This window comes from Scaptodrosophila lebanonensis, unplaced genomic scaffold (genome assembly GCF_003285725.1).
Source record: "Scaptodrosophila lebanonensis strain 11010-0011.00,11010-0021.00 unplaced genomic scaffold, SlebRS2 tig00000001-arrow-pilon, whole genome shotgun sequence".
Taxonomy (NCBI): domain Eukaryota; kingdom Metazoa; phylum Arthropoda; class Insecta; order Diptera; family Drosophilidae; genus Scaptodrosophila; species Scaptodrosophila lebanonensis.
Genome location: NW_022060529.1, coordinates 18292558 through 18317784, shown reverse-complemented (window position 1 = coordinate 18317784; position 25227 = coordinate 18292558). Strand labels below are relative to the sequence as shown.

At 39.4% G+C, this 25227-nt stretch overlaps 3 protein-coding genes across 3 annotated transcripts; 1 reads left to right on the top strand and 2 right to left on the bottom strand.

Moving 5' to 3' along the window:
• The first annotated feature begins 32 nt into the window (after positions 1-32).
• Positions 33-450, top strand: LOC115621144. Its single transcript, XM_030514704.1, has 2 exons — positions 33-172; positions 263-450. Exons 1-2 carry the CDS (start codon positions 108-110, stop codon positions 357-359), a joined length of 162 nt encoding a protein of 53 aa, XP_030370564.1. The 5' UTR covers positions 33-107; the 3' UTR covers positions 360-450.
• LOC115621136 (mitochondrial intermediate peptidase) lies at positions 403-3028 on the bottom strand. Its single transcript, XM_030514693.1, has 4 exons — positions 2648-3028; positions 2322-2584; positions 1982-2248; positions 403-1922 (listed from the first exon to the last, which is right to left on the bottom strand). Exons 1-4 carry the CDS (start codon positions 2786-2788, stop codon positions 485-487), a joined length of 2109 nt encoding a protein of 702 aa, XP_030370553.1. The 5' UTR covers positions 2789-3028; the 3' UTR covers positions 403-484.
• Positions 3029-4082: 1054 nt separating this feature from the next.
• On the bottom strand, positions 4083-12924 carry LOC115629245. Its single transcript, XM_030525702.1, has 13 exons — positions 12607-12924; positions 11925-12032; positions 8298-8395; positions 8084-8242; positions 7888-8019; positions 6963-7199; positions 6772-6900; positions 6580-6709; positions 5827-5949; positions 5576-5665; positions 5381-5504; positions 4807-5120; positions 4083-4261 (listed from the first exon to the last, which is right to left on the bottom strand). The coding sequence occupies exons 1-13, from the start codon at positions 12922-12924 to the stop codon at positions 4106-4108; spliced, it is 2118 nt and encodes a 705-aa protein (XP_030381562.1). The 3' UTR covers positions 4083-4105.
• Between the last annotated feature and the right edge of the window lie 12303 nt (positions 12925-25227).

Here is a 25227-nt window from a genome sequence, read left to right as displayed (position 1 = left end):
AGAGCTGCATTCGGGTTTTGATTTTGAAGAAGAAGCAGAGTTTAGCAGCACTTTTGTCGCCGCTGAAGAATAGATTGTTGATTAGGAAGAGATAGAACTCACTGAAAATGGTTAAAAAAGGTTTAAATCCAATCAGCATTGTGAAAAGCATTTACCACAACGAATTTCAATGGTAAGCATAAGCGTACACAACTATTTTATTTATAACGCAAACATGCGTCGTTTACATAACCAATCTTTTTTTCCTCCCCCGCCATTGCAGGAGTCTAGTAAAGAGCTTCGGCTTGTTCTTCCTCGGTGTGCGAATAGCAAAGGAGTTTGTTGGAGTTGAATTGATGCCCGCAGTGGCGCCGGTATAGTAGAGCGCAATAAAACGGTTCACGTACAAACAAATCAAGCCAGTTAAGAGAAACGTTAACTAATTATAATAGTAAAAAACCAACAGATCAACATCTATGTATTTACATTGGGACGAGAATTAATTTCAGTTTCGAGTGACTATCAGATCCTTGATCTTGGATTCGTCCGTGTCTATTTCATGTATAAGGCTCTTGGCGAGTATGTTTGGTGTCATTTCGCGCTGCAGGAAGTTAGCCACCAGTTTCCGACTCGGCACCGCCCCGCCGTGCGCTAAAATCTCGCTACGGTACTTCTCGCCAGACTCTCGATTAAAGGGATTCGCCTCAAAGTACGTTTGCCAGATCCAAGAAGCAATTGTTTTGGATATCAGATATGAATAGTACTTTGCACCATAGCCGACCAGATGGGAGAACCGCAATTGCCATGCGGTGTTGTCCACATATGGAAGACCGTAGTAGCGGTTTTGCACGGATCGTAATGTCTCCGTGGTATTGGCACCTTGCTGTGCCACATCTCCTCCATGGTAGACTTGATCTAAGGCCGAGTAAAAGACCTGCAACTGGGTCTCGCTGGCGGCAAACAAGTGTTTGGAGGCACACAGTCGCTGCAACATATCGTCCGAGATGGGCTTGTGCGTTTGAAAATGGCGGGCAAAGGTGCGGAGCACACGAGGATCACTGGCAAAATATTCCATTAATACAGAGGGTACTTCGGCAAAGTCGGTGGCGCATCGCGTGCCTGTCACGTGTTGGTATTCGGTTCGCGCCAACATAGAGTGCATAGCGTGTCCCATCTCATGGAAGAGATTATCAACGCGCGCTGGCGATAACAGAGTCGGTCCAGTCCACCGTGGCTGTGCCAAGCCCAGCATAACCACAACAATGGGAACTTGGTAGCTGCCGTCGGCCATACGCTTCCCACCTTGTATGGTAAAGTGGCAGTCCTGATTGGGTTTGCCGTTGCGCTCAAAGAAGTCGCAGTAGATGTAGCCAAGCAGTCCTTCTACCTCGTGCACCACAGCTAGTTTGTATATGTCGCTGTGCCAGGATTCACCAGGTTCCATTTCAGTGTTCTCTAGCCGCACGCCATAAAGCGCGTGCAGTAAATTGTCTAGTCCCTCCATGCAGCCACCAAGTGAGAAGTAGGGCAAAAATTCGTTCGAGTTGGCCTCGAGCGATTGCCGCTTAAGCTGGGACGTAAAGTATGGTGTATCCCACACCGCTACAGTGGCATTTGGCTGTCCACTCTCCATGCGTTTCATTTGTGTCATCATGGCGAAGTCAGCATCGGCACGTGGCCGCAATTGCTCCGACAATTCATCAATGAATTCGCGCACCAACTCTGGCGTTTCCATGGTGCTGGCGTTCAGAGCGCGATGCGCGTAAGTTTCAAAGCCACAACTGCGGGCCAATTCATGTCGGCACATCAGCAGGTCTTTGAGAAGCTGCTCCTGACTCTCGGAGGGTTGTAGATACAGTCGATAGGCGGCCTCGCGCATTTGAACATTCTCTGCGTTTGTACTTAGACCTGTGACAATGATGTTGTTGCCGGCTGTGGGAAAGCTGCAAATATAAGCTGTGCGTAATGGCCGGATCGTCGCAACGTTTAATGACAAACTTACTAGCTTCTTATAGACTCTGGCACAGCGCTACGCGCCAGGACTGTCGGTTGCACTGCGCCGTTCATGAATTTCTGTCCTAGCTGGAGTATGTAATCATTTAAGCGCACCACACGCAAACGCTCAGACTCGGGTAAATGAATGCCGCACTGTTCAAAATCGAACAAAAAGAGCTTGGCCACATGCGTATCCACGTCTGTAGTGGCCATCAAATCGCCTTGTTCGACCACATGGCTCAGCGCCTGATACAATGGCTTGTGTGTATTCAAGCTACACAGGAAAGGGAAAATGAGAAGCTTAGATCGGTAAGTCCCCACTTCATCTCAGTTATTCATAGTCCTACCTCTCCACAACACCACAAATGCTAATGCAAGCCTCTTCCGCCGCCTGCATATATTTGTTCTGTGGATGCGCTATACGTATGAACTCTGCTAGATCGGCGACTTTGCACAGCGAATTAGAGAGTTCGTCAAAAATGTCCACCATCTTGCGCCGCCTTTCCTTTGAGATTGCCTCGGCAATTAGGTCCTGCGTTTTCTGCTCCGCATTGTCTCGCAGCAAATAGAAGCCCTCGAACGTCCGCAGCTGCGGCATTCCAAATAGACCCTGTAACCACGCATGTTACTCAAGTTTATTACCATTCGACATTTCTTGTTGCCGGCCACTTACCACATCGTCTCGGGTGAAATTTATTCGTTTAGCAGGCGGCGAGTTGAATGCTGTGGCCAGTGGCGACCATGTCGAGACCATTTTGCGCTGGCGCCATCGCTGCAGCGCTCCGTTTGTTGTGGTTCGACATATTTGCAACATGATCCTCTGTGGGTAGTGGGGCTCTATTAATTGTTTACCATGTATTACATATTCGCACTGCAACAGCAATCAGCTCGTTTGCAGCCCATCATTCTTTCCCGTGAGCGTTGCCAACCCGCTTGCTAATTCGAAAGAGCTGGGGCTGCCAACTCGCCTGCATGATATTTACATTGTGGCAGTTAAAAGGACTAATTCAAAATGTATTTTCCAACAGTATTTGACATTTAAATTGGACAGATCGCGTTCATAATAAAACAGAATTTTATTTACTTTTACAATTGAACGATGAATTTTGAATACAATTTTTTCGTATTTTGAGGTTAAATTTGTAACATGTATTTATGCATAGCTTTGATATTATTCTCAGTTCCAAATCCGAATCTTTTTTAATACTTGTATGTTATTTCATTTATTCATGAGGGATTTAAAACTTACATATGTATGTTTCAAAATATTTTCAAAACATACCCCAGAGACTTAATTACTTTAATAGTTGCGCACTACATATTAAAATCAACTAACATTGCAATTCGGGTTTTATTGTTCAACAATAGATGAATATATTTTTTATGTCATTCCATAGAAGCCATAAAGTCCAAAGCGGGTTTGATGTAATGTTTCCAAAAGTAAAAAATAACAACAAAGAAAGCTTTAGTTTATTTGGTTTTAGTACATAAGTATGTATATAAAATAAAAATAAACTAAATTTAACTTCAATACATTTTAAAACCTACACGAAATTAAATCAAAGTAAAAATACTTGTGTAGAACGTGAATTTTATGTTCTATATCTACGCATAAATTTAGTAAAGTTCAATAGCAACGAAAGTCAACGTCACATATATCAAAGTAAATATGTATATATACTTGTATGTAACATTTTCAACAGTACCCACAATACGTACGTACATTTGTATATTAAATTATGCATAATGCCACTAATAAATATACGCTAACACGCCATGAACGTCGCGTCGGCGGGGAGACTACACACAAAGACAACAAGTACATCATATAGTTAACGACACGTCTAGAGATATAGGGGTGGTGTTGGTAGGGGTTGTGGTGGGAGTGAAACAAGCACACAAGGCGCTCACAAAAGGATCACACAAACATCTAAAGACCCGAATAATAGTTATTTCAAAATGTACATTTTGAGTAATTGTAAGTATGTGTGTGTGTGTGAGTGTGTGTGTGTGAGTGTGTGTGTGTGTGTGTTGGTCTGCTCATTAGACCAACAGATAAAAAACAGATAAAGCTAACGCTTGCTATCTATCGCTTGGCATATGCTATATGGCGTCTGTTCATTGGAAACATTCATTTCCGCTTTGGTAATTTGTAGTTCGGTGGCGGTTGTAGTTTTAAGTGGTCAAGGAAGACTGGCTGCATGTCCGCATGCCAAGAGATTTCCTCACGCACGCGAACTGGCCCATCCTTGCAGGTCAGCCAATATGTGCTCATGAGTCCTTTGCCCTGCAAAGAGATTTTATGTGAATAGAATGCTGACCAACGGTCTCAGTGGTGTCACAGTGAAAAACTAATATTGTGTTTTACTTTTCTTCTCATGCTCACCTTTATGCTCAATTGTTCAAAATTGTCGATTACATTTTCTGAACTCTTTTGTAGTGTACAACTATACGTAGAAGGAAAACTTGCTTCTATCTTGTAATTATTAATGCATTTATGAATTTAATGCACAATTTGGATTACTAGGGAAATTTTTATGAATCTAGATACAAATTAAGTTTAAATGTAAATAAAATACAAAAAATGTCTAGAATCTTCCCAGAATCTCAACTTTGGCTTCTTCTGCGTAATTTTCTAAAGCACTGAACTATCCCTTGATTCCTTTTTCTGAAAAGCTTATAATTTTTCCTTAGATGTAAATTTTGAACCGCTTTAGGGATGCATTTTTCATCATATGTTTTTCATTTATAAATTTAAAATCAAATTTATCAAAAGCATCAAATGTGAACCTAACCAAACCCACCCATATTATGAGGAGCGATCTGACTCACCTTTACGTCGATGAGGCCGCGATGCTCGGTTTTAAAACCGCCCACCTGTTGCAGTGCCTCGTTCATCTCCTCGGTGATATGTATCTTGTGCGCCTCGCCGGTGGACTCCATCCGTGAGGCAGTGTTGACCGTGTCGCCAAAGAGACAGTAGCGCGGCATTTTCGTGCCCACAATGCCGGCGACCACAGGTCCAGTGTGCACACCACAGCGTATCTGTACGAAGGAGTCGTCGGAGGCGCGCGGGATTCGAAAGACCGACGAGGCGTCCAGCAAATCAAGTGCCATTGTTGCGATCTCGCTGATGTGCTTGTTGCCTGAAAAAGTCAACCAAATATATCCATGTTTGTGTGTCTGCCGCGTTGTGGAGGCGTATGGAGGGAGGTTGGGGTTGGCTGCAACATGTGTGAAAATTTTCCACAGCCTTGGCGGCATGGGCACAGCATAAATTAAGGCGCATGTGCACAAAAGTCAAATTAGCGCAAATCTGCGGCAATGCCAGCAATGAAAAGGGTCAACGTTTGCCTCGCTGACAGCGAAATTTGCATAAATTACCTCACTGATGCCGCTCACTCACCGTTTTTAACTGGCAGTCCCGAGGCCACCATATAGGAGTCGCCTATGGTTTCAATTTTGTACACGTCATAGCACTCGATGCGCTCGTCAAAAACTCGATAGATCGAATTAAGGAAAGTTACCACCTGTTAAAAAAAAAAAAAAAAAAAAACTAGAAACGAAACGAAACAATGCCCCATTCCGATGTCCAACTCACCTCGAGCGGCGAGCACTCGGCGGCGATTTCAGTGAAGCCCACAATGTCGCTGAAATAGACAGTCACGGCCTCGTATAGCTCGGCAGGAACCTGCGGGGGGGCGGTGGTAAGATATGGAGAGCATAAAATGAATGAATGGCACGATAAAGGATAACAAAGTTGCATTGACGGCTAATTAGTTGGCTTATAGCTGGCCAGGATAATGGATAATGGCTGCCGTCAACGATGGGCTAAGTAGTCGGAGCTCTCACCTGTTGGGTTTGTTTCAATTGTACGGCCACGCTGGGGGGCAGCATCTGAAAGAGGAGAGAGTCACTTTTTCGCTTCTCGCGCTTCAGCTCCTTCGCCTTCTGGGCCAAATTGAAGGCATATAGCTGGGAAGATATAAATAGTGTGAGGGAGAGAGAGAGAGTGAAAGAGAGAGGTGGAGATAGTGGAGACAGAGAATATCAGCGAGTACGAATTATTTTAGAAATGATAAATGAAAGGAGCAAGGATATTCACACCCAGTGGTTAACTGTTTAAAATATTATCGGGCTATCGAGTTTATTTTCTTAAAAAGTATTTGCAGCTATTTGTTTCTCATTACTTGGCTCATCCGAAATGTATGATATATTTGGAGGAGACAAAACATCTTTTTGTGTTGATAGTGGAGACAGAATATCAGCGATAAATTATAAATGAAAGGAGAAAAGATATTCACGCCCAGTGGTTAACGTGTTAATTGCTTAACAGATTGTCGGTATATCGAGTTTATTTTCTTACAAAGTATTAGAGCTACAGAGATTCTATTTGTTTCTCTTTACTTGTACTTTTTTCTCATCTGAAATGTAGGATATAGTATTTGGAGAAGACAAAACAGCTTTTTGTGCTCTTGGCAATTCAAATGAATGGACTTTTTGTAAAAAGTGTGTGCAGAGATTAATTTTAATTTTCTCACCAGTTAACCTGTTTAATTTCTGGCCATTAATGCCACAAGTGTATCAATAGGTTTGTATTCCTACCTGAATCGTAGCCGCAGCGTTCTTCACCAGAATTATTATGATTGGCGATACAATCAGCACTACCACCAATATAGCTATACCTATGGCCTCTTTTCGATCTGCCTCAACTAGTGTCTTATCCACATATTCCCTACAAAAAAAAAACAAACAAACAAATTAAACACTGCTCAGTTGAGTGGCAACTGGGGTTACTTAATCAGCCTGCGCAGCGCTTTTTGCAGAATTCGTAGGTCGTCCGTATAGTTGTGCATAAATTCGTAGTATTCGAGGGCACTCCGTTCATCCGAAACATTTGGTTTGTTCTTCAACACAATATTGCTCCTGGAAATAGCGATATAAGTTGGATGTTGGAAATGTTAACTATTTTGTTTTTGAATATATACATTAGTTTGACTCGAAGAAACTTCTTGGTGCTGGTAATATTAGTATACATAGGCCGTAACATGGGAGCATAATTTAGTGAAGAATTGATGAGTTCCCGCGCCATGAACTCATACCGCACGTAAGACACAAAATTATCGGCAGATAATGCGCCACGTCCATAATAACGTATGCCGAATGAGGCGGCAATGTTCTGGCATTCGATGCTCTTCAGAAGATTCTTGAAGCCAATAAGGTAACTGAAAAATGAAATACGGGTTGGAAAGTTTTGTGATTCTGTAATACATTTATAAAATGTTGCACTCCTCAGGGGAACGAATAAAATAACAATTTTCTAATTTCTTTCTTTTCTTCGTAAACATAACCTAACACCTTATCTATAGTATTTGGTAAATCCCATTATTTCTCATTCATTCTTAAAGTAATTATTTTGAAGCTGCTTTAAAAACCTTAAAAGCAATCTAGAGTAAAATTGATGTTTTGAAATCGTTGAAAATACTGTGGATTAAAACGAAAGCCACAAACAGGATCGATCGTCTGAACTAAAATTAATATTTAAAATACTTTTATATTATTACAAAAATAATGTCCTAGAGGTAAACGATGTTTTATAATACTTAATTACAGTGAAACAACTGATTTGGAAACATTCTGGACAAACAAAAATATTAAAACATTTAAAGCGAAACATCAAATCTTTCGGATTTAATGAATGGAATAAATGACATATGTACTTTTTTTCTGTTTAATCAAAGCATGAAGTATTTTAAATATGTTGTAATATTCTGGAATAAGATTTCGTCCTTGAATTGAAATCATGATTTTTGCTTCGCTGTTTGATAGAGAATTGAAAATCGCTCGTAAATTACTTATTGCAAATAGAGTTTGATGATGAAGGTAAATATTTCAAATATCATGTGTGCTTACCGCCAGACGCCGCTGCTGTCTGTCTCCTTAACCTGTTCATTTAAATGGTGTAATAGGCCTCGATTGATGGAAGTGTACCAGTTCATTACTTCTGTTATAGAGCTGTCTTCTGGCTCAGACCGCACACGATCTCTGCAGAGTAAATGAACATTAAAACAAGTTAATTTTTCATTGATTTTTTGACTCTGAAGCTCACCGGAAATCGTTGAGACGACTCTGAAATTCACTGCGATTCAGCATCACTTCCATGTCGTCCTCATCACTGTCTGGGGCGGTGGGGACACTAACCTCGCTCCAAGTCGTCATATTGTTTAGGGCATAGTCCGTGATGGCAAAGCGCTGCGTAAGATTGGCGCTGTAAAGATATTGCTTACTGGGAAATCGCTCAATGCAAAACTTTTCTCACTCACCGCTCCTTGCTGCCATTGGTGAAGATATAGAAGGCCACCTCAGAACGTTCTAGTTGCAGACGGGTCACGACTTTGCCCAAGTCTGTGGCTATGGTCACCTGTCATAGGTGGGAGTAACAATTGTACTTCGCATTTTCTTTTTTCGTCCCACTCAGCTATATGTTTTGCATTCTAAGTACGTGACCCCATTCAAAAGTAGCCGAGTACACCCACTCCCTCCCACCAATTCCTCCCAATGCGTTTTAAGTGTTTCGCCTTTTCTAGTGCCGTCTTACGGTCCTGCCGCCCTGTCAATGCATATTTTTCTATGTGCGCTTATCAATTCACTTTAGCATCATATTTTTTATTTCCCATCGAGCTTCATTGCTGAAGTATTTGCATAAAAAGAAAAAAGCACTCAAGTTGGAAAATTTGCTGTGACTGCGCGGAACGCTGCGTGCGTCCGCAAGCGCCGACCGGACTGGGCAAAAGGTTGTCCAGGCACTTACCTGGGTAAACAAACATCGCCTCTGCGAGTATAGACTCGCACATGCATACTTCCATACACCCACCCGCACTTTTCTTCATACTATATACATATATTTGCGCAGTTTCATAGCCATGGCCAGAAGCGACACTGTTTGCTGGTCAAGTGAACATTGACCACTCGCCAAACACTCGAAAAAAATGAAGAAAGCATTTCGATCGGAAACTCTGAAAATTCCCTTCAATGTTGGGTTAATCGGATCTTAGGTCTCTTCTATATAAGGAAATGCAATGCTTGATATTTAAATATCATTTCGATAACCCACTAGAACAACATAATTTCAATACTACGAAACAAAGCCGATGTCTGTATAGCTTTTTTATTATCAGCAGGCTTTGGTCATAATCCTAGTCTAGGAAAATCCTAGCTGTGAAAAAACCTAACTATTATTCATGTTCTTCGAGTCAAACAATTAAATATTTGTCAATTTTTCAAGTCGACTTGAAAAATCCATCGCAAAAATGTTGTTGATATGATTAATTATATTTTATAATACGATTATTTATATTTTTGCTTAAAGGGACATGCAATTCTTTAAGTACCAATATGTGTGCCCATCACTTTAAAGAGTTTAAAATTTCTATGTATACAAAAGTTGGAAACGTTCTCGTTCCCAATAGCGATTGCGATAGATCGATCATTACTGATTTCACATGCTGACCGCTGTGATTTGTGATTCGGATAAGTAAAAATGTCAAGCGAAAGCACAAAACACAATAATAATAATTCAAAACAACAAATCACAAATCGTAAATCGCTACGATGTGCTGAACGCGCCCATTGATAATGCCTCGGAGTATACAAACTTCCGCATTTCGTTGGTATATGAACTATTTTTTTTAATGAAAATATGCTCACTACTTTGAAATGTTATTTGTTTTAATTTAAAAAGCAAAATCTTTGGTCTACTTTATTTAAACAAGATAGAACGCTACAGTCGAGCAAGCCCGACAGTAAAATAGCCTGTACTCTCCACAAAAAAAGAAAAATTAAAAAAAAAAAGTTTAAAAAAAAAATTAAATTATTAAAAAAAATTAATGAATTAATTAATTAAATTAAATTAGAATATATGTTTATGTTTAGTTTTAACAGCATACATTTACATCACGTACCTATGCGTGTTTATATGCGTGTATGTATGCAGCACAAAGTTGAACCAAAGCAGCAACAACAACAACAGCTGCGGGCAGCGCTGCCGACAGAGGCAGCGCATGAGCAGCGATTTTACTTATGGCTATAACTTTCTTCAGAATTGACCTATCATGATGAAATTTGGCACACGGACACATTAGTACTAACTGGATGTACCTACCAAAATTGATTTCAAAATTCCGAGAATTACGGAAGTTATAAGAAAAAACACGAATTGCGGGGGAGTGGGGGGGTGCATCGAAAAAAAACTCAAACTCGTACTTTCTCGGTCTTAGGAGAATATGGAAACCAAGTTTGGTTATTCTAGCTCTTATACTTTCTGAGATCCTTGCGTTCATACGGACAGACGGACAGACGGACAGACGGACAGACGGACAGACAGACGGACAGACGGACGGACGGACGGACAAGGCTATATCGACTCGGCTTCTCATCCTGATCAAGAATATATATACTTTGTGGGGTCTGCCACGCCTCCTTCTGTGTGTTACATACATGCGCACAAAACTAGTATAGCCTTTCACCCTTTGGGTACAGGCTATAAAAAGTTGAAAGGCATTTTAGTACCTTCCGATATAGGAAGTGGTGTTATACGTTTCTTAATGGGAGAATAGTTGATAAAGGGATTAAAAACAATTAGCTTGAACGTAATTATTATTACATTTTTTAAATGTAATGCTATTTCTGATACACAAAGCGCTTAAAGTCTCTTTGTTTGACCATCATATTACTTTGTACTTTAATTGAAATCGAATTATATGAATGCCATTGAGTAGAGAAATATATTTGTGGCATTTCATCTCTTATGTAAAGAGTCCAGAGTCATAAAATTGTTTGAAAATAAAAAACGCACCATTTTTTAACACAACACTTAATAGTATCCCAGACTTTTTGTTATATAATATTCGTATTTTAATTAAATATATCCATTAAATATATTTGTTTGTATTTTTTTTGAAGGCATAATTTTTTACATAAATAGTGATAACAAAAACAGCGAAACTCTATTTTGTATAAAAGGCAATGGGTTTTTAATTTGAACAGAAAATTCGTAGAGGAATGTACTTTAAAACAAAAAGAATTCTTTCATCTGATTTCATTATCTTTATAAATTAATAGAATAATCAAAAACAAAGTAAAATATGCATGGAAAAAATGTCTGTCTACTGTTGGTTCTGCGAAAATAAATTCAGACAAATTGGCTGGCCTTAAGGATTTTCAAATTATTAAAAAATAATTCAATACCCCTGCTCCTATAACTTAAACCAGGGACTGTAATCATTATAAGTGTTATTAAAAAAATTACAAAAAAATGATTATTTTTTAATTTTAATCATTCGATCAAAATGTAATGATTAACTTTGAGTTTTACTTTAAAAATTAACCAATAATTATTATTGATGAGTAAAAAAATAGAACTTATAAAATAATGATTATGCTTTGAGTTTTATTTTTTTGATCAAAAGTGAAACTCAAGCTGTAATTTTGTATTTTCGTAAGGATTAAGGACAAAATGTACATATATCTTTAATCAGTGAGTATTAATTTTTAATTAATGAATTGAAAAAAATAAGCCAATAATTAATAAAAGAAAGTTGGCCAAGAAAAAAACAGATTTTGCATATTTTAAAAAAGGGTTTTGAAAGAGAGAATATTTTTTCAAGTGCCCGCCTACACACACAAATACAAAGACACATGCTCTTTGCTCTTTATCCTGCACTGGCATACTTGGCGTATGATTGAATTTCAGTAATAAATTTTAATTACGCTTCAAACGCAGTCTCTCACACACACACACACACACACACACACACCACATTCATTCATGTCTGTCTATGTTTGTGTTTGTGTTGTGTTCGTGCTTTTGCCTGCTTTGTCTGTCCTGGTCAGGGATATGTGTGGTTGATGCTGCGGCTGCTCCTGCCGCTGCGGCTGCTGCTGACACTCACCTGCGTTTCTATGTCAGCCACATCGGCCCGATACTTGAGTATCTCTTGTAGTGTCAGCGATGTTTGCACAATCAATGCCAATATTGGTATAAATGGTAAAATTATCATCTGGAAATGGAAAATGGATACGCATTGCAATGAATGGCTGGCGACATTGCCAATTGCCGCGCAAGCATTTGAGCGGCTCAAAACAATCTATATCCATTAACTATCGCCAAGTTTGTTGTCTAGCTTGGCATTTCGAAAAAGGGGCGCCCAGTTAAATGAGCGGCCCTGTTCTGCCCTTAATCGGCGGCATCTGTGGGTCAGCGGAAGAGCTTCCGTACTCCGTGATGCGATTCCGTACGCATCGCCAGCAATTAGGGAAGTACCTCTGCCCGCCATTGTGTGGCGTCATTTGGGCAATAAAAACGTGATTAGTCTTTATCGCCCCAACTAATCGTCGCCTCGCATCGCTGGCGCATCCAAGTCGGCGACACTTCATTAAGAGAGCGCACGTGACGCTGCCTTCTAATAATATCTGCTATACTCGTACACACTACTACAAGTAGATATCGACGCCGATGTCGATGCGCTAATTAAGACGCATACGTACCAATTGCTGATTTACGTCGTCTACTGCCAATTTGCTCGACTTTTTTGTTTTCACTTTCGCGCTTCGAGCCCGAATTTGGTCACTCACCTGCATCAGCTGCAAACGACGGCCCGTCTTTATGGCGGGATTGCGGGCGGCGGCACTGCAGCACCGGCCGGTTCCCCCGCTCGATATATCCTCGGAGCTAATCGAACGCACCGACATTCTGTCGAGCTGATGGTTGTGATGTGTGGTGACCACCAATTCCTCGCCCGGCTTCACACAGTTGCTCATATCGATCTTCACGGCTGGCACTGAGATTGTCCTGCTCCCTCCTGCATCGGCAGCCGGTGCGGGTCCGGTTGGTGGTTCTGTTTGCATCGGATCTTTGTTTCTGCCCTTGTCGTCGTCGTTGTTTCCGCTCATTATGTGAGTTTTTCCATTTAGCATATTGTTCATGGGTTTCCGTTACTGTTCGTTTGCGCCAGCATCGACTGGCCAGCACTAGTGTTTACTGGAAAGTTCACTCTCCTTGGCACCTCGACACGCAGTTACCCTTGAAATCAAACAAACTGAACTAAATGCCCTCAAACGTATGTAAGTAGTTAGGCAGCTAGTAAGTCACTAAGTTGGAGAAAGGGAAACCACGATATTAGAGCGTGTAATATAATAATAGTGGGACCTATCCTAGATAGATTATCCGTTTCTACAATGCTAAACGAAACCAGTATCTAATTGAAACAATTTTGTTGGGCTTTGAGAAAGCATTTGTTCTATACACTCTAAGAAATTTATGGCATTATCACAGACATGGATGCATATAAGACCATTTTTAAAAGTCCATCTGGCCAGTACACCTTTTTCATACCCTTTACCCGTAGGGTAAAAAGGGTATATTAGGTTTGTGCAAAGTATGTACTAGGCAGAAGGAAGCATCTCCGCCCCATAAAGTATATATATTCTGAATCAGCATGAGAGTAATCGATCTAGACATGTCCGCCCGTCCGTCTGTCCGTTTGTCTGGATGAACGCCTATATTTCGGAAACGGCTGAGCGTACATAAACCAAACTTGGTATGAAGACGCTCCTAGCACGTAGTCTATACGAGTTTATTTTACTTTTTTGAATTCCATTTAAACGTAGAACTAATCTGAAAGTGTAAAACTCTGAGGAATTCGTTCAGCTCTATACATTGTTGCTTTTTAAACAACTATTTTCAATAATAAACATGTCCATTAAGGTGAGGAAAATAAGAAAATATAAAATTAAACTCCTGATCTTAGTCTGTCTATACTATGAATGACAATTTTTTGTTGTTCTTTGTCCTTCAGCGGTTTTTGCTAAAAATGCAGGACATTTCGGGAACTATCTTACGCTGCCAAGAGCAACTATTAGGGCTGTTTGCTATCTTAGCTAGATATGGAAAAATACATATGTCGTGTCTGCGAGACAAAATTAATGAGAAAGTCAGAATACGCATTCACTTGGCAAGGGTATGGAAAGTTGGGTTTTGTTTTTTTTTTTTACTCTCATATGATTACGACTCATAAACATTAACATTTATGGACACATTTCAGTTTGGCGGCCATGAAAACTATGCATAATTGTATCTAGTTTGTAATTGTTCGAATGGCACTTGCGAAATTCCCGCGCCCGCGCGCCTCTCGGCAAACAGAAAGCACGCGTGCGATGGCAATGCGCAGGATAACACTGTACATAACGGGACATAGGACATGGGACACTTGTTGAGTTTCAATGAGCCAAAGGGGGAATGCAATAATGAGAAAGGCGCGTAAAATAATTGCAAAGGATAAATAAACACATATGGGCGCAGAGACACACACACACACACACACACACACAGACGACCCAGCGATTCATCGACCCGCCATTTCGCCAATCCGGCAATCTGCCAACCCTTCAGCAGGATACTATCAGCCCACACCCATCCGTACACCCCACATACAGACAGAACGCTTAGTTCCCGCACAGTCAGACCATAATAAATTTGATGGATGAGCGACGTTTAGTCAGCGCGTAAAGTTGCGCGTCCAGTTGCCATTGAATGTGTGTGTGTATGTGTGTGTGTGTGCGTGTGTGTACATATGTGTGTGTTTGTCGCACTTTGCGTTTAATTGAAAGGACATTTGATTGTTCGGTTGGTGTGGCACAATGTAAAAAAAATATCAAACTATTGGATTGGACGAAAAATTAATCCTTGGAAGCAACGTGCTGTTTTTCTCAGTGTTTAGGGTGCGGGGTTATCGCTAGCTGCCCAAACAAGTAAACATATCATGGTGTCTCTATATGGATGTGTTGCTTTTCCTCCACATATCCTGTTTGTTGTTCTCTGTCGCTTTTCCTTTCACACTCATCAACCGTTTTTATTGATTAAAGTTTTAATTGCGTTGACAAATTATCCCTGAGTCAAATATTTCTAACTTTCGCAAGTCGTTCCGTTCTCACAAATAAAAGTGCGAGTCCTTTATTAATTTTTTAAATTTTAATATGTTTTTTAGACACAGCACTACACAGCTTTTGAACTTTTATTTTCCATCTGAAACGCTTTAAATTTTCTCATTGCGAATGAGTGCAGGTTCTTTATAGTATAATTCAAATGGCGATATTCTCAATATTGCACACCATTATCCGTTGAATGCTTCACCGACAACCCACAAAACTGTATTATTTCCAATCAATTTGTTAATGTTCACAACGCACACATAAAAATTTTTATTGCCCGAATTTTAAGAATGTCACACAATATCTGCGCTTGTCACAAAGTAACTGTAGATATTATATATTTTCAAAAAAAGGGCCCTTCACCGTCGTACCGTTCCCATAAAGCGCTTTTCCGATTTGGCAATTTCGAAATTCACTCAAGGAGTGCACAGCGGCAACTGAGACTAAACCTGTTGAGTCTGGGCCGTTTATAGTACACACGTCTAATGTCCCTTGTCGCTCGAGCATGTGCGCCACATAACCACCCACAACCACCCACAGCCACAGCCAGAGCCACAGGCAGAGCCACTGCTGCACTGTTAACCCTAAAAGTGTAAAACAAACTTGTACCCTTCATTCTTTGTTTGCTCTGCATATTTGGTAAATGAACACCTTTATTGCCTATGTTTTGGCCGCCAATTCAGGGCACTTGTTAATTCAAATCCGATGACAATTGTTGTTTTTAATGAACTATTAAATCCGAATCAGTTTGAAACATCAACTTAACAGTTTTCTGTTATGTTTCGTTCGTTGCTGTTAACTGCTTGTTGCATCACTGCTTGCACACTGCTTCGCAAGACCTTGCATAGCTGCTTGCTATACAACACATTGTAACAGGAAGCTCATTTTTAAAGCTCGCATGTATAGAACCAAAGGGAATCCCCAGCACAAATGACGATTTAACTCGGACGCTGCGTTCTTAGGAAACCTTGTGCTTAGCAAAATCGTGTAATCGGGATTACACTCAAAAAAAAAAAACACTTTAAATTTAAATATATATTTAACTAAATATCTAACTTTTAATTATATTATTATAAATTAATAAATATAACAAATAAGAATAAAAATTAAATTAAATGTATTTAGATTAATTTATATGATATGTATTGTTATAGCTAGCCGGACTGGCATTTAAATTTTCCCCCACCGGGTTGGAGATTTACCTCTTTCTCTTTCTCTGTCTTTGTATCTCTCTTTCCCTCTTATTTTTTTCTTTTTCCTCTTCCTCTTTCTACACCTTACTTTTTCTAATTAGTTCTTAAGTAGAATTCATTCTTCTCTTCTACTTGCTATTTGTTTAGTTTATTAGGTCTATAATGTCTCTGACCACATTTGGCTGTGAATCGGGGCATAGCTGGCCAACTGGCAAATAAAATTCCCCCAACGTGTCGGAGGCATTAATAGACGTCATTGTATAGCTCTCCCTTAGGCTTTCTTATCTTTTAAGTTTAACTTATAATGTAATACTATAAATGTCTTTATTTTACTTTCTAATATTATCAATTATTTATTGACAGTAAATTTGTTGATTTTTTTATAAATAAATAAATAAATAAAAGGTATGTTGATATAGATCTATGTATTTAGTGACTAGCGTACTAACTTAAAAGTAACCAAATACTTGTAACGCTAGTATAGAGATTACAAATAAAAATTTCAAAAAAATAGTGTTAACAAAAGTTATTCTGTTCACATTTGCGTAATAAATAATATTTTCAGAATTAACAAAAGTTACGTCAACTCTTTATTTTCAAAAACGACAAAAACTTACTTCAAGCGTTTACTATTTAAAATTAATAGTTTAAGCTTATTAAAAAGTCATAAATAACGTAAAAAGTTATATTTATTTTGTTATATTTATAATATAAGACGTATTCTTAATCAACAGGCTTTTTGTGCTTTCGATGTTTAGGGTTTTTTCAAACTTTCTTTTGAATAACTACTTAACGTACATTTTTCCAACCCTCCAGTTGTGCCTGTGTTTGGATCTGATCCGCTCAGAATATACAAAGCAGGATTCCAGGCAACTTGTATATATGCGAATTCTACTTGAAATTTGTCAATGGTTAATGGCATTTTTTCCACCAAAGCCCAGCATTGCAAGATTTGTCAGGTCTTCCTATTCAATGAATCCTTGAATTTCTTGTCGGTATGTGGTAGGTGCTTTATCATCGGTTAATACCAATTCGCCTTCAATTGTGCGTTGAGTGGGGAATCCTTTTTTAAAGCCAGCGGGCTGGAAGAAGGCTCTGATGTTGCTCAAGCGCTTTGTGCGAACAAGATGTGTTCCAAAGTAAACAGGACTTAAAAAAAAAAAACAGAACAAATGGTTTTTTCGGCAAAATCAATTTATTTTATTCAAAATAGTCTCATTTTGCTTCAATATAACTTTTTGCACGATCCAAAAGCAGTTTAGCTCGTTGGCCGGTATGGCCGTCAGTATGCCGGTGCAAGCCTTTTGAATGGCCTCTACGTCTTTCCTTTCATGGGCAAATGCATTTTTCTGAAAAGATAGAAGTCGCACGGTGCTATATCAGGTGAATACGGCGAGTGGTTAATGGCTAAAATGTGATTTTTGTCAAATAATCGGTCACAAGCGTCGATCGATGAGAGCAATTTTAGGTCGTCATTCAATTTCTGCGGAACAAACCGTGCACACACCTTTTGTAAGCCCAAATGTTCGGTCAAAATGCGATAAATCGATGTTTTGGAGATGTTCAATTCCATTTCCATAAATTTCAATGATGATTTCGGCTGATATTTGATGAATTCACGCACAGAATTTTCGGTGATCACGAATTTTGATTGGCCCATTTGTTGATCGTCATTTATGTCCTCACGACCACTTTGAAAACGTTGAAACCACTCGTGCACTCTGCTACGGGATAGGAAATCATCGCCATAAACTTCTTCCATCAATTGAAACGTTTCCGTAAAAGTTTTACCAATTTTAAAACAAAATTTAATGTTGGCTCTTTGTTCGAAGCTCATTTTCGCATCGATAACACAAACATACTGACCCTTAAAACGCAATAACTTCACTTCCAATCGATGAAATGCCATGAAATTCTCACTGGACAATCGATAAAGATAGCAGATTCTAACGCACCAGTCGACATATAGAAAGCGCCACCAGGGGGCGCTAGATTCAAAAAGTCCTCTTTACTTTGGAACGCACCTTGTATTGTTTTTAATCTCGGAAATGCATATTTGGCAATATTAGTTTTTCCACCTTTAAATCAGAAGATTTCTTGCCGTATTTTTTCCAATATTCCAAAGTATCCCTTTTTAATCGCATTATATTATTTATAATGATTCTATCAACCGTGTATGCTTGGTTATTCTTCTTATAGTCTAATCTGCTGTAAACCACTAAGTGTGCATAAAAAGATACATTAAATGAGGCTGACATTAAGGGAGCACCCTTACACCCCAAAATTTTGTATAGAGCTTAAGCGTACTTTTCATAATCTTATACAAGTACAAGTATGTATGCATTACATGTCTATTAAGTAATCATCATTATGTGATGTTCGTAAGCATTTTAAAATAATTTTAGCGCTTAGATAAATACGTGCTAAAATATAATAAAAATCTGTGCATTCTCTTAATTTCATGTTTTAATATAGAAAATAAGTGTAAAATATATTTTTAGGAGCACGTTTTTATTGAGACGGTTCTTAGCTACTTATAATTGTTTTTTCCTAAATCAGAGTTTTTTTCTATTAGAGTGCTTCAACATACTAAAGGCACATATAAGTGGTTTTCAAAATCGGTGTGGACTACCAAATCTGTTTGATTGTCAATTTACATAAAACAAAACGTAAGAGAACAATAAGAGCCAGCTTCAGCAGCGATTGGCTGAATCCGCAAATGAATAAAAACCAAAATTCCAATAAACTTGTTCTAAACGGAGAACCGGCAATACTGTTGGTCGACCACCTTGGCGATCGTCTCATGAAATACAATTGGATCAAGTAACTTTGAACTGTGGTGGTGGTGGTGGTTGTGGTGGTGCTGGTGGTGTTGGTGTCGACTATGGTGTCCAAATTGATGTTTCAATAAAGAACATAAATTTATGACTAACGAACCGAGTGGACATTCTCATGCCCATTCTGGTTTCTCATAGGCCAGGCAAGTAATGAGATGCGAGCTGTTGTGCGTGTGTGTGTGTGTGTAAGGTGAGGTGTAACGGTGACAACGAGTAGGTGTCGGTGGAGGTGCCACAATGAATTAATTTGGACAATTTATGGGCCAATCTCGCATCTGACAACGACAACAACACCTGAAGAATGCTTGACTTCATTGGTGGTCGCCAGTTTATGGGATGATCGACCGCCTCGTGTGTTCGACAGTTTGGCTATTCGGAAATTGAATTATAATTTGATACTTTGCCACATACATGCATACATACATACATACATACGTACGTACAAGTGTATGTTATCGACTGATGGAGTTTTAAAATGCCCATAAATCTAGCCATCAAAGTAATGCCTTTCCCCATGCACCACAGCGACACAATTAGCGCGAACAACACCATTGTTATAGCTGATGCTAGTAGGATAGATATAGTATGTATAGCTATAGCCCTAGCTCTGTCAAATGGCACAAGTCTGAATTTATGTGACCGTGAGCGACTTTAGTGACTGAGACTGAGACAGCCACCCAAAAGTGGCAACAACGCATTCGCCCCAACAAAATGTACATAAATAGCTTGAATTATTTTCTCTAGAGTCTAGACCCATGCCGGTGGCCACGCTCAAAAGAGCCCCATAGCGCAGATAAAAGCCGCCAGAGCTGGGCCATCACACACATATACATATAGTATGTGTAAACAAACATAAATGTATGTACATATGTATCTATGTATGTATGTAGTCGTATGCTCGTATGTGTTTGAAAATTCGTTGCGTTGACATTGCAACAACAACAACGGCATTGGCAGAGCGTCCACCGAGCGACAACGTGCTCTTAAAATGTCTCATTTAAATAACTTGCATGCATTTAGTCATCCTTTTTGTCCAAAGTTGGCAACACCCTGTCCAAACCACAACCAGCCGCAGCCAGTTCCGATTCTGCAACGAAGTATAGTGGCATGTTTTGTCAACTGCGTAGACAAATTCATTTTTCATTTTTTTTCTGCAAAATTGCGTCATTTAAGTTTTTCTAGGGCTCGAATTTTTGGCGAACAAAATATATTTTCCTGTGGTACTTTCGTTTAAATTCCTGCAACGTCACTTGATAAAGATATTCAGATATGTTTCTAAGGCAGAAATATTGTAATTTAAGTTATTTTTAAAAATCTTCTAGTCTCCCCGATTCTCTCTAACAACAAAGAAATTACTCGTAATAATCCATAACATTCTCCATAATCCCAGATAACATGATTGAACCCGCAACTGGAGCATCTACATGAGCCTTAGGTAATCATAAATGAAGTAAAAATATTGGTATTTTTCTAAAAATGCTAAAAGTATACAAAAATATAATAAATCATAATTACACAAACAAAAAAAAAAATGTGTATGAAGTTTCTAAAAAATGTATTACATAAAATATACCAGTTAATGTAGACAAAGATGCTAATCTATATATATAACAAGTAAAAAAGCTAAAGTCGGGTGTCCCGACTTTGAAATACTCTGTACATATGTTTACAATAATTATAGAAAACAAGTAAAAAAGCTAAAGTCGGGTGTCCCGACTTTGAAATACTCTGTACATATGTTTACAATAATTATAGAAAATACAAAAAATTAAGAAAATAAAAAAAAAAAATTTGATCGATTTTACCTTTCTCGGTATTCGAACTCACGTAAAGGGTATATAATTGCACATATACAAAGCAATTGCGTCTATGTGAGTGTATGTATGCCTATGCACATCTATTCGTGCCTGTGTAAGCATTTTCGCAGTCAACTAAACAGCAACATCAACAACAGCCGTGGGCAGCGCTGCAGCAGCAAATATATTTATGGCTATAACTTTTTGTTAAATCGGTCTATCATAGTGACACTTGATACACGGACACATAATAACCAACTGGTGGTATTTCCAAAATTTTAGTTCGAAATTCCAAGAATTACGGGAGTTAGAGAAAATTGCATTTGCGGGCGAGAGGGGGGAGGGAGGGAAATTCCAAAATATACATTTTCTGCGTATTCACACAAGGCATCTGGGACTAAAATTTGGTGTTCCTAGGTCTTATAGTCTCCGAGATATAGGCGATTATACGAATGGAAAATCGGGCAAACCCCCATAGGGGGGAAGTGGGGGGGAAAATCAAAAAAGTAAAATAAACTCGTATAGAATACACACATAACGCATCTTTGTGCAAAATTTGGTGTCTCTAGCTCTTATAGTCTCTGAGATCTAGGTGATCATACGGACGGACGGACGGACAGACAGACAGAAAGGGCTAAATCGATTCGTCTTGTCATGCTGATCAAGAATATATATACTTTGTGGGGTCTACCACGCCTCCTTCTGCCTGTTACATTTTTCAGCTCGCGCAAACCTAATATACTCTTGTACATTTCATGTACAGAGTATAAAAATGGAAGTATGTATATATGTATATTTAATATCTTGTCATGCTGATCAAAAATATATATCATTTGTGGGGTCTGACATACCTCCTTCTATCTGTTACATTTTTCAGCTCCCGCAAACCTAATACACCTAATTCTGTTTTTACACGATAGATTGGTTACAGAAAAAACCGTGTAAATAGACATTGACCATTTGCAAAAATAGGTGATTGGTTGCTTATCTCTAAAACCTATTCAAAACAGTGAAAAAACAAAAATTATTTATTTATAAAATGTGCATACCGACCCATATAAGAATGGTTTCTATCTGTTTGTCAGCTGTGTCAGTTTTTATTTATTTATTTTGTGTTATTTTCCAGGGATTTTCGGAAATGCCGTTCGTATAATCAGCTATATCTCTGTGTTGCTTCTCCACTTGTTATTTAAACGCATCGCAAATTATTTAATCAAATTTTATTTATTATTTTTATTATTTTATTTTCTTTGGCCCCGTTGGAGAAAACTGCGTACGCCCTTGGAAATATAAATTAAATCGCAACAAACTTTCAAAAAATTAGCGACAGAATCGTGGAAAAATCGTTGGACAGCAAAATGAAAGCATCGTTGCTATCTTGCCAGATTTACTCTATGAATCCATTTGTCAATCGCCTTCCAACCCTTATTGTAAACCAATGTTGATCAATACTTTTTGCAAAAGCCTAGGTAGTCGAAAATATTATTCCAGTTCAGCATTCAGTCGTAGGACTCTGCCGGATGAGGACGTCCGTAAATTGTTTTGTTTTACTTTTTAATTAATTTTTTTTATTTTAAATTGTATACTACTATTTCTCGGGAATCTTATCTTAAGCCATTTTTGATTGTGAATTTCTTTTGTTTTATTTAAATGTCGAAATATTTTCTGATGGGCTTTGAACCACTTTTTTTACTTGGACAAACTTTTTAACTTGGTTTCTTTGTTGTGTTCTTATTGATGTCGAGACGAGTCGATCTAGCCCTGTCTGTCTGTCCGGCTGTCCGTATGAACACCTGGATCTCAGAGACTATAATAGGTAGAGACACCAAACTTCCCACAAAGATGCGTTATGTGTGTACGCAGTGCAAGTTTGTTTTATTTTTTTGATTTCCCCCCACTTCCCCACTATGGGGGTTTTCCCGATTTTCCATTTGTATAATCGCCTATATAGCGGAGACTATAAAACCTACGGACACCAAATTTTAGTCCCAGATTCCTTATGTGAATACGCAGAAAATGTGTATTTTGGAATTTCCCTCCCCCCCCCCCCCCCCATCAAGCAAATCGCGCTTTCTCTAACTCCCGTAATTCTTGGAATTTCAAACTAAAATTTTGCAAGTATTCCCAGTTAGTAATTATGTGTCCGTACGCCAAGTTTCATCGTGATAGACCGATTTAACAAGAAGTTATAGCCATAAATATATTTGCTGCTGCAGCGCTGCCCGCGGCTGTTGTTGATGTTGCTGTTTGGTTGACTGCTAACATGTTTACACAGACACGAATAGATGCGCATAGGCATTCATACACTCACACAGACGCAATTGCTATGTAAATGTGCAATTATACACCCTGTACGTGAGCCCGAATACCGAGAGATGTAAAATCAAACAAATTTTTTTTTTTTAATTTTCTTAATTTTTATAGCCTGTACCCAAAGGGTGAAAGGCCATACTAGTTTTGTGCGAATGTATGTAACACACAGAAGGAGGCGTGTCAGACCCCACAAAGTATATATATTCTTATACTTTGTGGGGTCTCCCACGCCTTCTTCTTTATCCTTCTGTATAGTATAGCCTTTTACTTTTTGGGTACAGGCTATAAAAACTCCAAGTTCGTAATTAAAAAAAACTCTTCTCGAGCTAGCGGGATATTTGGCCAATTAGTGTTTCTTTGTTCTTCTGTTTATAAACTTAAATATTGGCCGAGAATACCAAAAATGAATTGGGAATTTGTGGGATGGGATGTCAAATCATGCCACAGTGCAGCGACTGCTATGCGTCAACTTAAGTGGCAAACCGTGGACGCGAACGCACAAGGCACGACAGTTGGCCGACATCGTCTGGTTTGGCGTTCTGCCAGCCTGCCAGTCTGTCAGTCTGTCGGTCGACTTCGATGTCGATGCTGATTCTGATTCTGATGCTGTATGAGTGTCGAACGCGAGTCGAGTATGTAAATCTTTTGCTCTCTTGCCCTCGCTTGATGCTCGCATTGCCATTGAAGTTGCAGTTCCAGTTGCAGTTGTCTTTGTGATCGATTTTGTCCTCGTCAGTCTGCCTTGGTTTGCTGCCAGGCAGCCTTTGGTTTTTATTTTATATATTTTTTGTTATATTTTTTATTTTTGTCATTCAAGTTCTTGTGTGTGAGCTTTCAATTGTTTGCCAGCTCGAGCCCGCAATGCAGACACAAAAGATACATGTGTAAGAATAAAGATTTCCATCTTGTGTCTGTGTGTGTGTGTGTGTGTGTGTGCCACAGCGCCGACATAATGGAGACGTTCACGTGTATGTCCAGATGAAGGCGAAGGCTCAGACTCCAGCTCCAGCTCCAGCATAGAGACAGAGTCTGGCTCAGTTATTGTGCTGTGGCTGCGATTCGGTCCGCCGTGTATTTCTGCATTTTTATTACGCGGGCTCGCCATCGATTGTTCGGCAAATGTTGCAACATTTATTTGACAAATTTTTCGAAATTGATTTGCAATTTTATTGCTGCTGGGAAATTTGGTTGGGCAACAGCCAACACACGGATGGTTGGATGGATGGATGGATGGATGCATGGCTGGCTAGTCAGTCGACGCGTCGTGATCTTTGTCATTGAACAGACGACAACAGCATTGCATTGCAGCGACGTTCTATGTCGATTGCAACATTTTAATTAATTCAAATGCAATTCAGCCTCATGTCAGTTCGCCGACTGGGTTGGCTCCTCCGTGAGTGTAGCTTCGCTGATTGAAGCTGAAAGTCAGCACGTGAGGCCAGCAACCGACAACAGCGGCAGCAGCAGCAGCACTGTCACTTTTTTGTTTTGTTTTGTTGTTTGTCTCTTGCTTAAGTTGGTGACAAACTCCAGCAGCAACAGCAGCAACAACAGCAACAACAGTCTTACCAACAACATCAGGGCCAAGCTGTGCAGTTGACGGTTTGATGCGCTGGACAGAGGGGCAGACATTCATTCAGTAAACGTTTGTGATTTGTAACGATTGTGAAGTACATAAATCAGTCATGGATTTATTGCAAGAAATTAAAGTTGCCGGCTGCTAGAGCTGCGATGTGATGTGTGTTCAGGCGCTGGTGGTGGTGGTGCCTTGTTGCTGGCCATGCCAAGGCGATGGCGATGGCGATGGCGACACCATCACAGGTCGTGTGAGTGGCGCTGCGTGTGGGTCGCATAAATTTCACGCTTTTGCGCAGGCGCTACAAGACTGCGCGATGCCAAAAGTCTCAGTTGTTAGATGAGGATGCCTGGCGTTTTTATGAGTCACGCGTTGCTGTTGTTACTCCTCCTTCACGTCACTGGCCCATCAATTGGCTTAGATTCAGCACAGACAGTGCTGCGTCCCATAATTCTTTTGTTCAACAAATTTGCCTTAGCTCTGGAATTTTTATGACAACCCGGAAGTTGTTCTAAGCCGCTTGAGCTGCTCGAGCTCAATAAATTTTTTCA

What these genes read in the sequence shown, in the direction of transcription:
- LOC115621144 (XM_030514704.1), top strand. Translation starts at nt 108, where the DNA reads ATGGTTAAAAAAGGTTTAAATCCAATCAGCATTGTGAAAAGCATTTAC. An exon ending in TACCACAACGAATTTCAATG is followed by an intron (nt 173 to 262) that starts GTAAGCATAAGC and finishes CCGCCATTGCAG; the next exon opens with GAGTCTAGTAAAGAGCTTCG.
- LOC115621136 (XM_030514693.1), bottom strand. Translation starts at nt 2,788, where the DNA reads ATGTTGCAAATATGTCGAACCACAACAAACGGAGCGCTGCAGCGATGG. An exon ending in ATTTCACCCGAGACGATGTG is followed by an intron (nt 2,585 to 2,647) that starts GTAAGTGGCCGG and finishes GCGTGGTTACAG; the next exon opens with GGTCTATTTGGAATGCCGCA. An exon ending in ATTTGTGGTGTTGTGGAGAG is followed by an intron (nt 2,249 to 2,321) that starts GTAGGACTATGA and finishes TTTCCTGTGTAG; the next exon opens with CTTGAATACACACAAGCCAT.
- LOC115629245 (XM_030525702.1), bottom strand. Translation starts at nt 12,924, where the DNA reads ATGAGCGGAAACAACGACGACGACAAGGGCAGAAACAAAGATCCGATG. An exon ending in GTCGTTTGCAGCTGATGCAG is followed by an intron (nt 12,033 to 12,606) that starts GTGAGTGACCAA and finishes TTCCATTTCCAG; the next exon opens with ATGATAATTTTACCATTTAT. An exon ending in ACGCTGCGGCTACGATTCAG is followed by an intron (nt 5,950 to 6,579) that starts GTAGGAATACAA and finishes ATATCTTCCCAG; the next exon opens with CTATATGCCTTCAATTTGGC.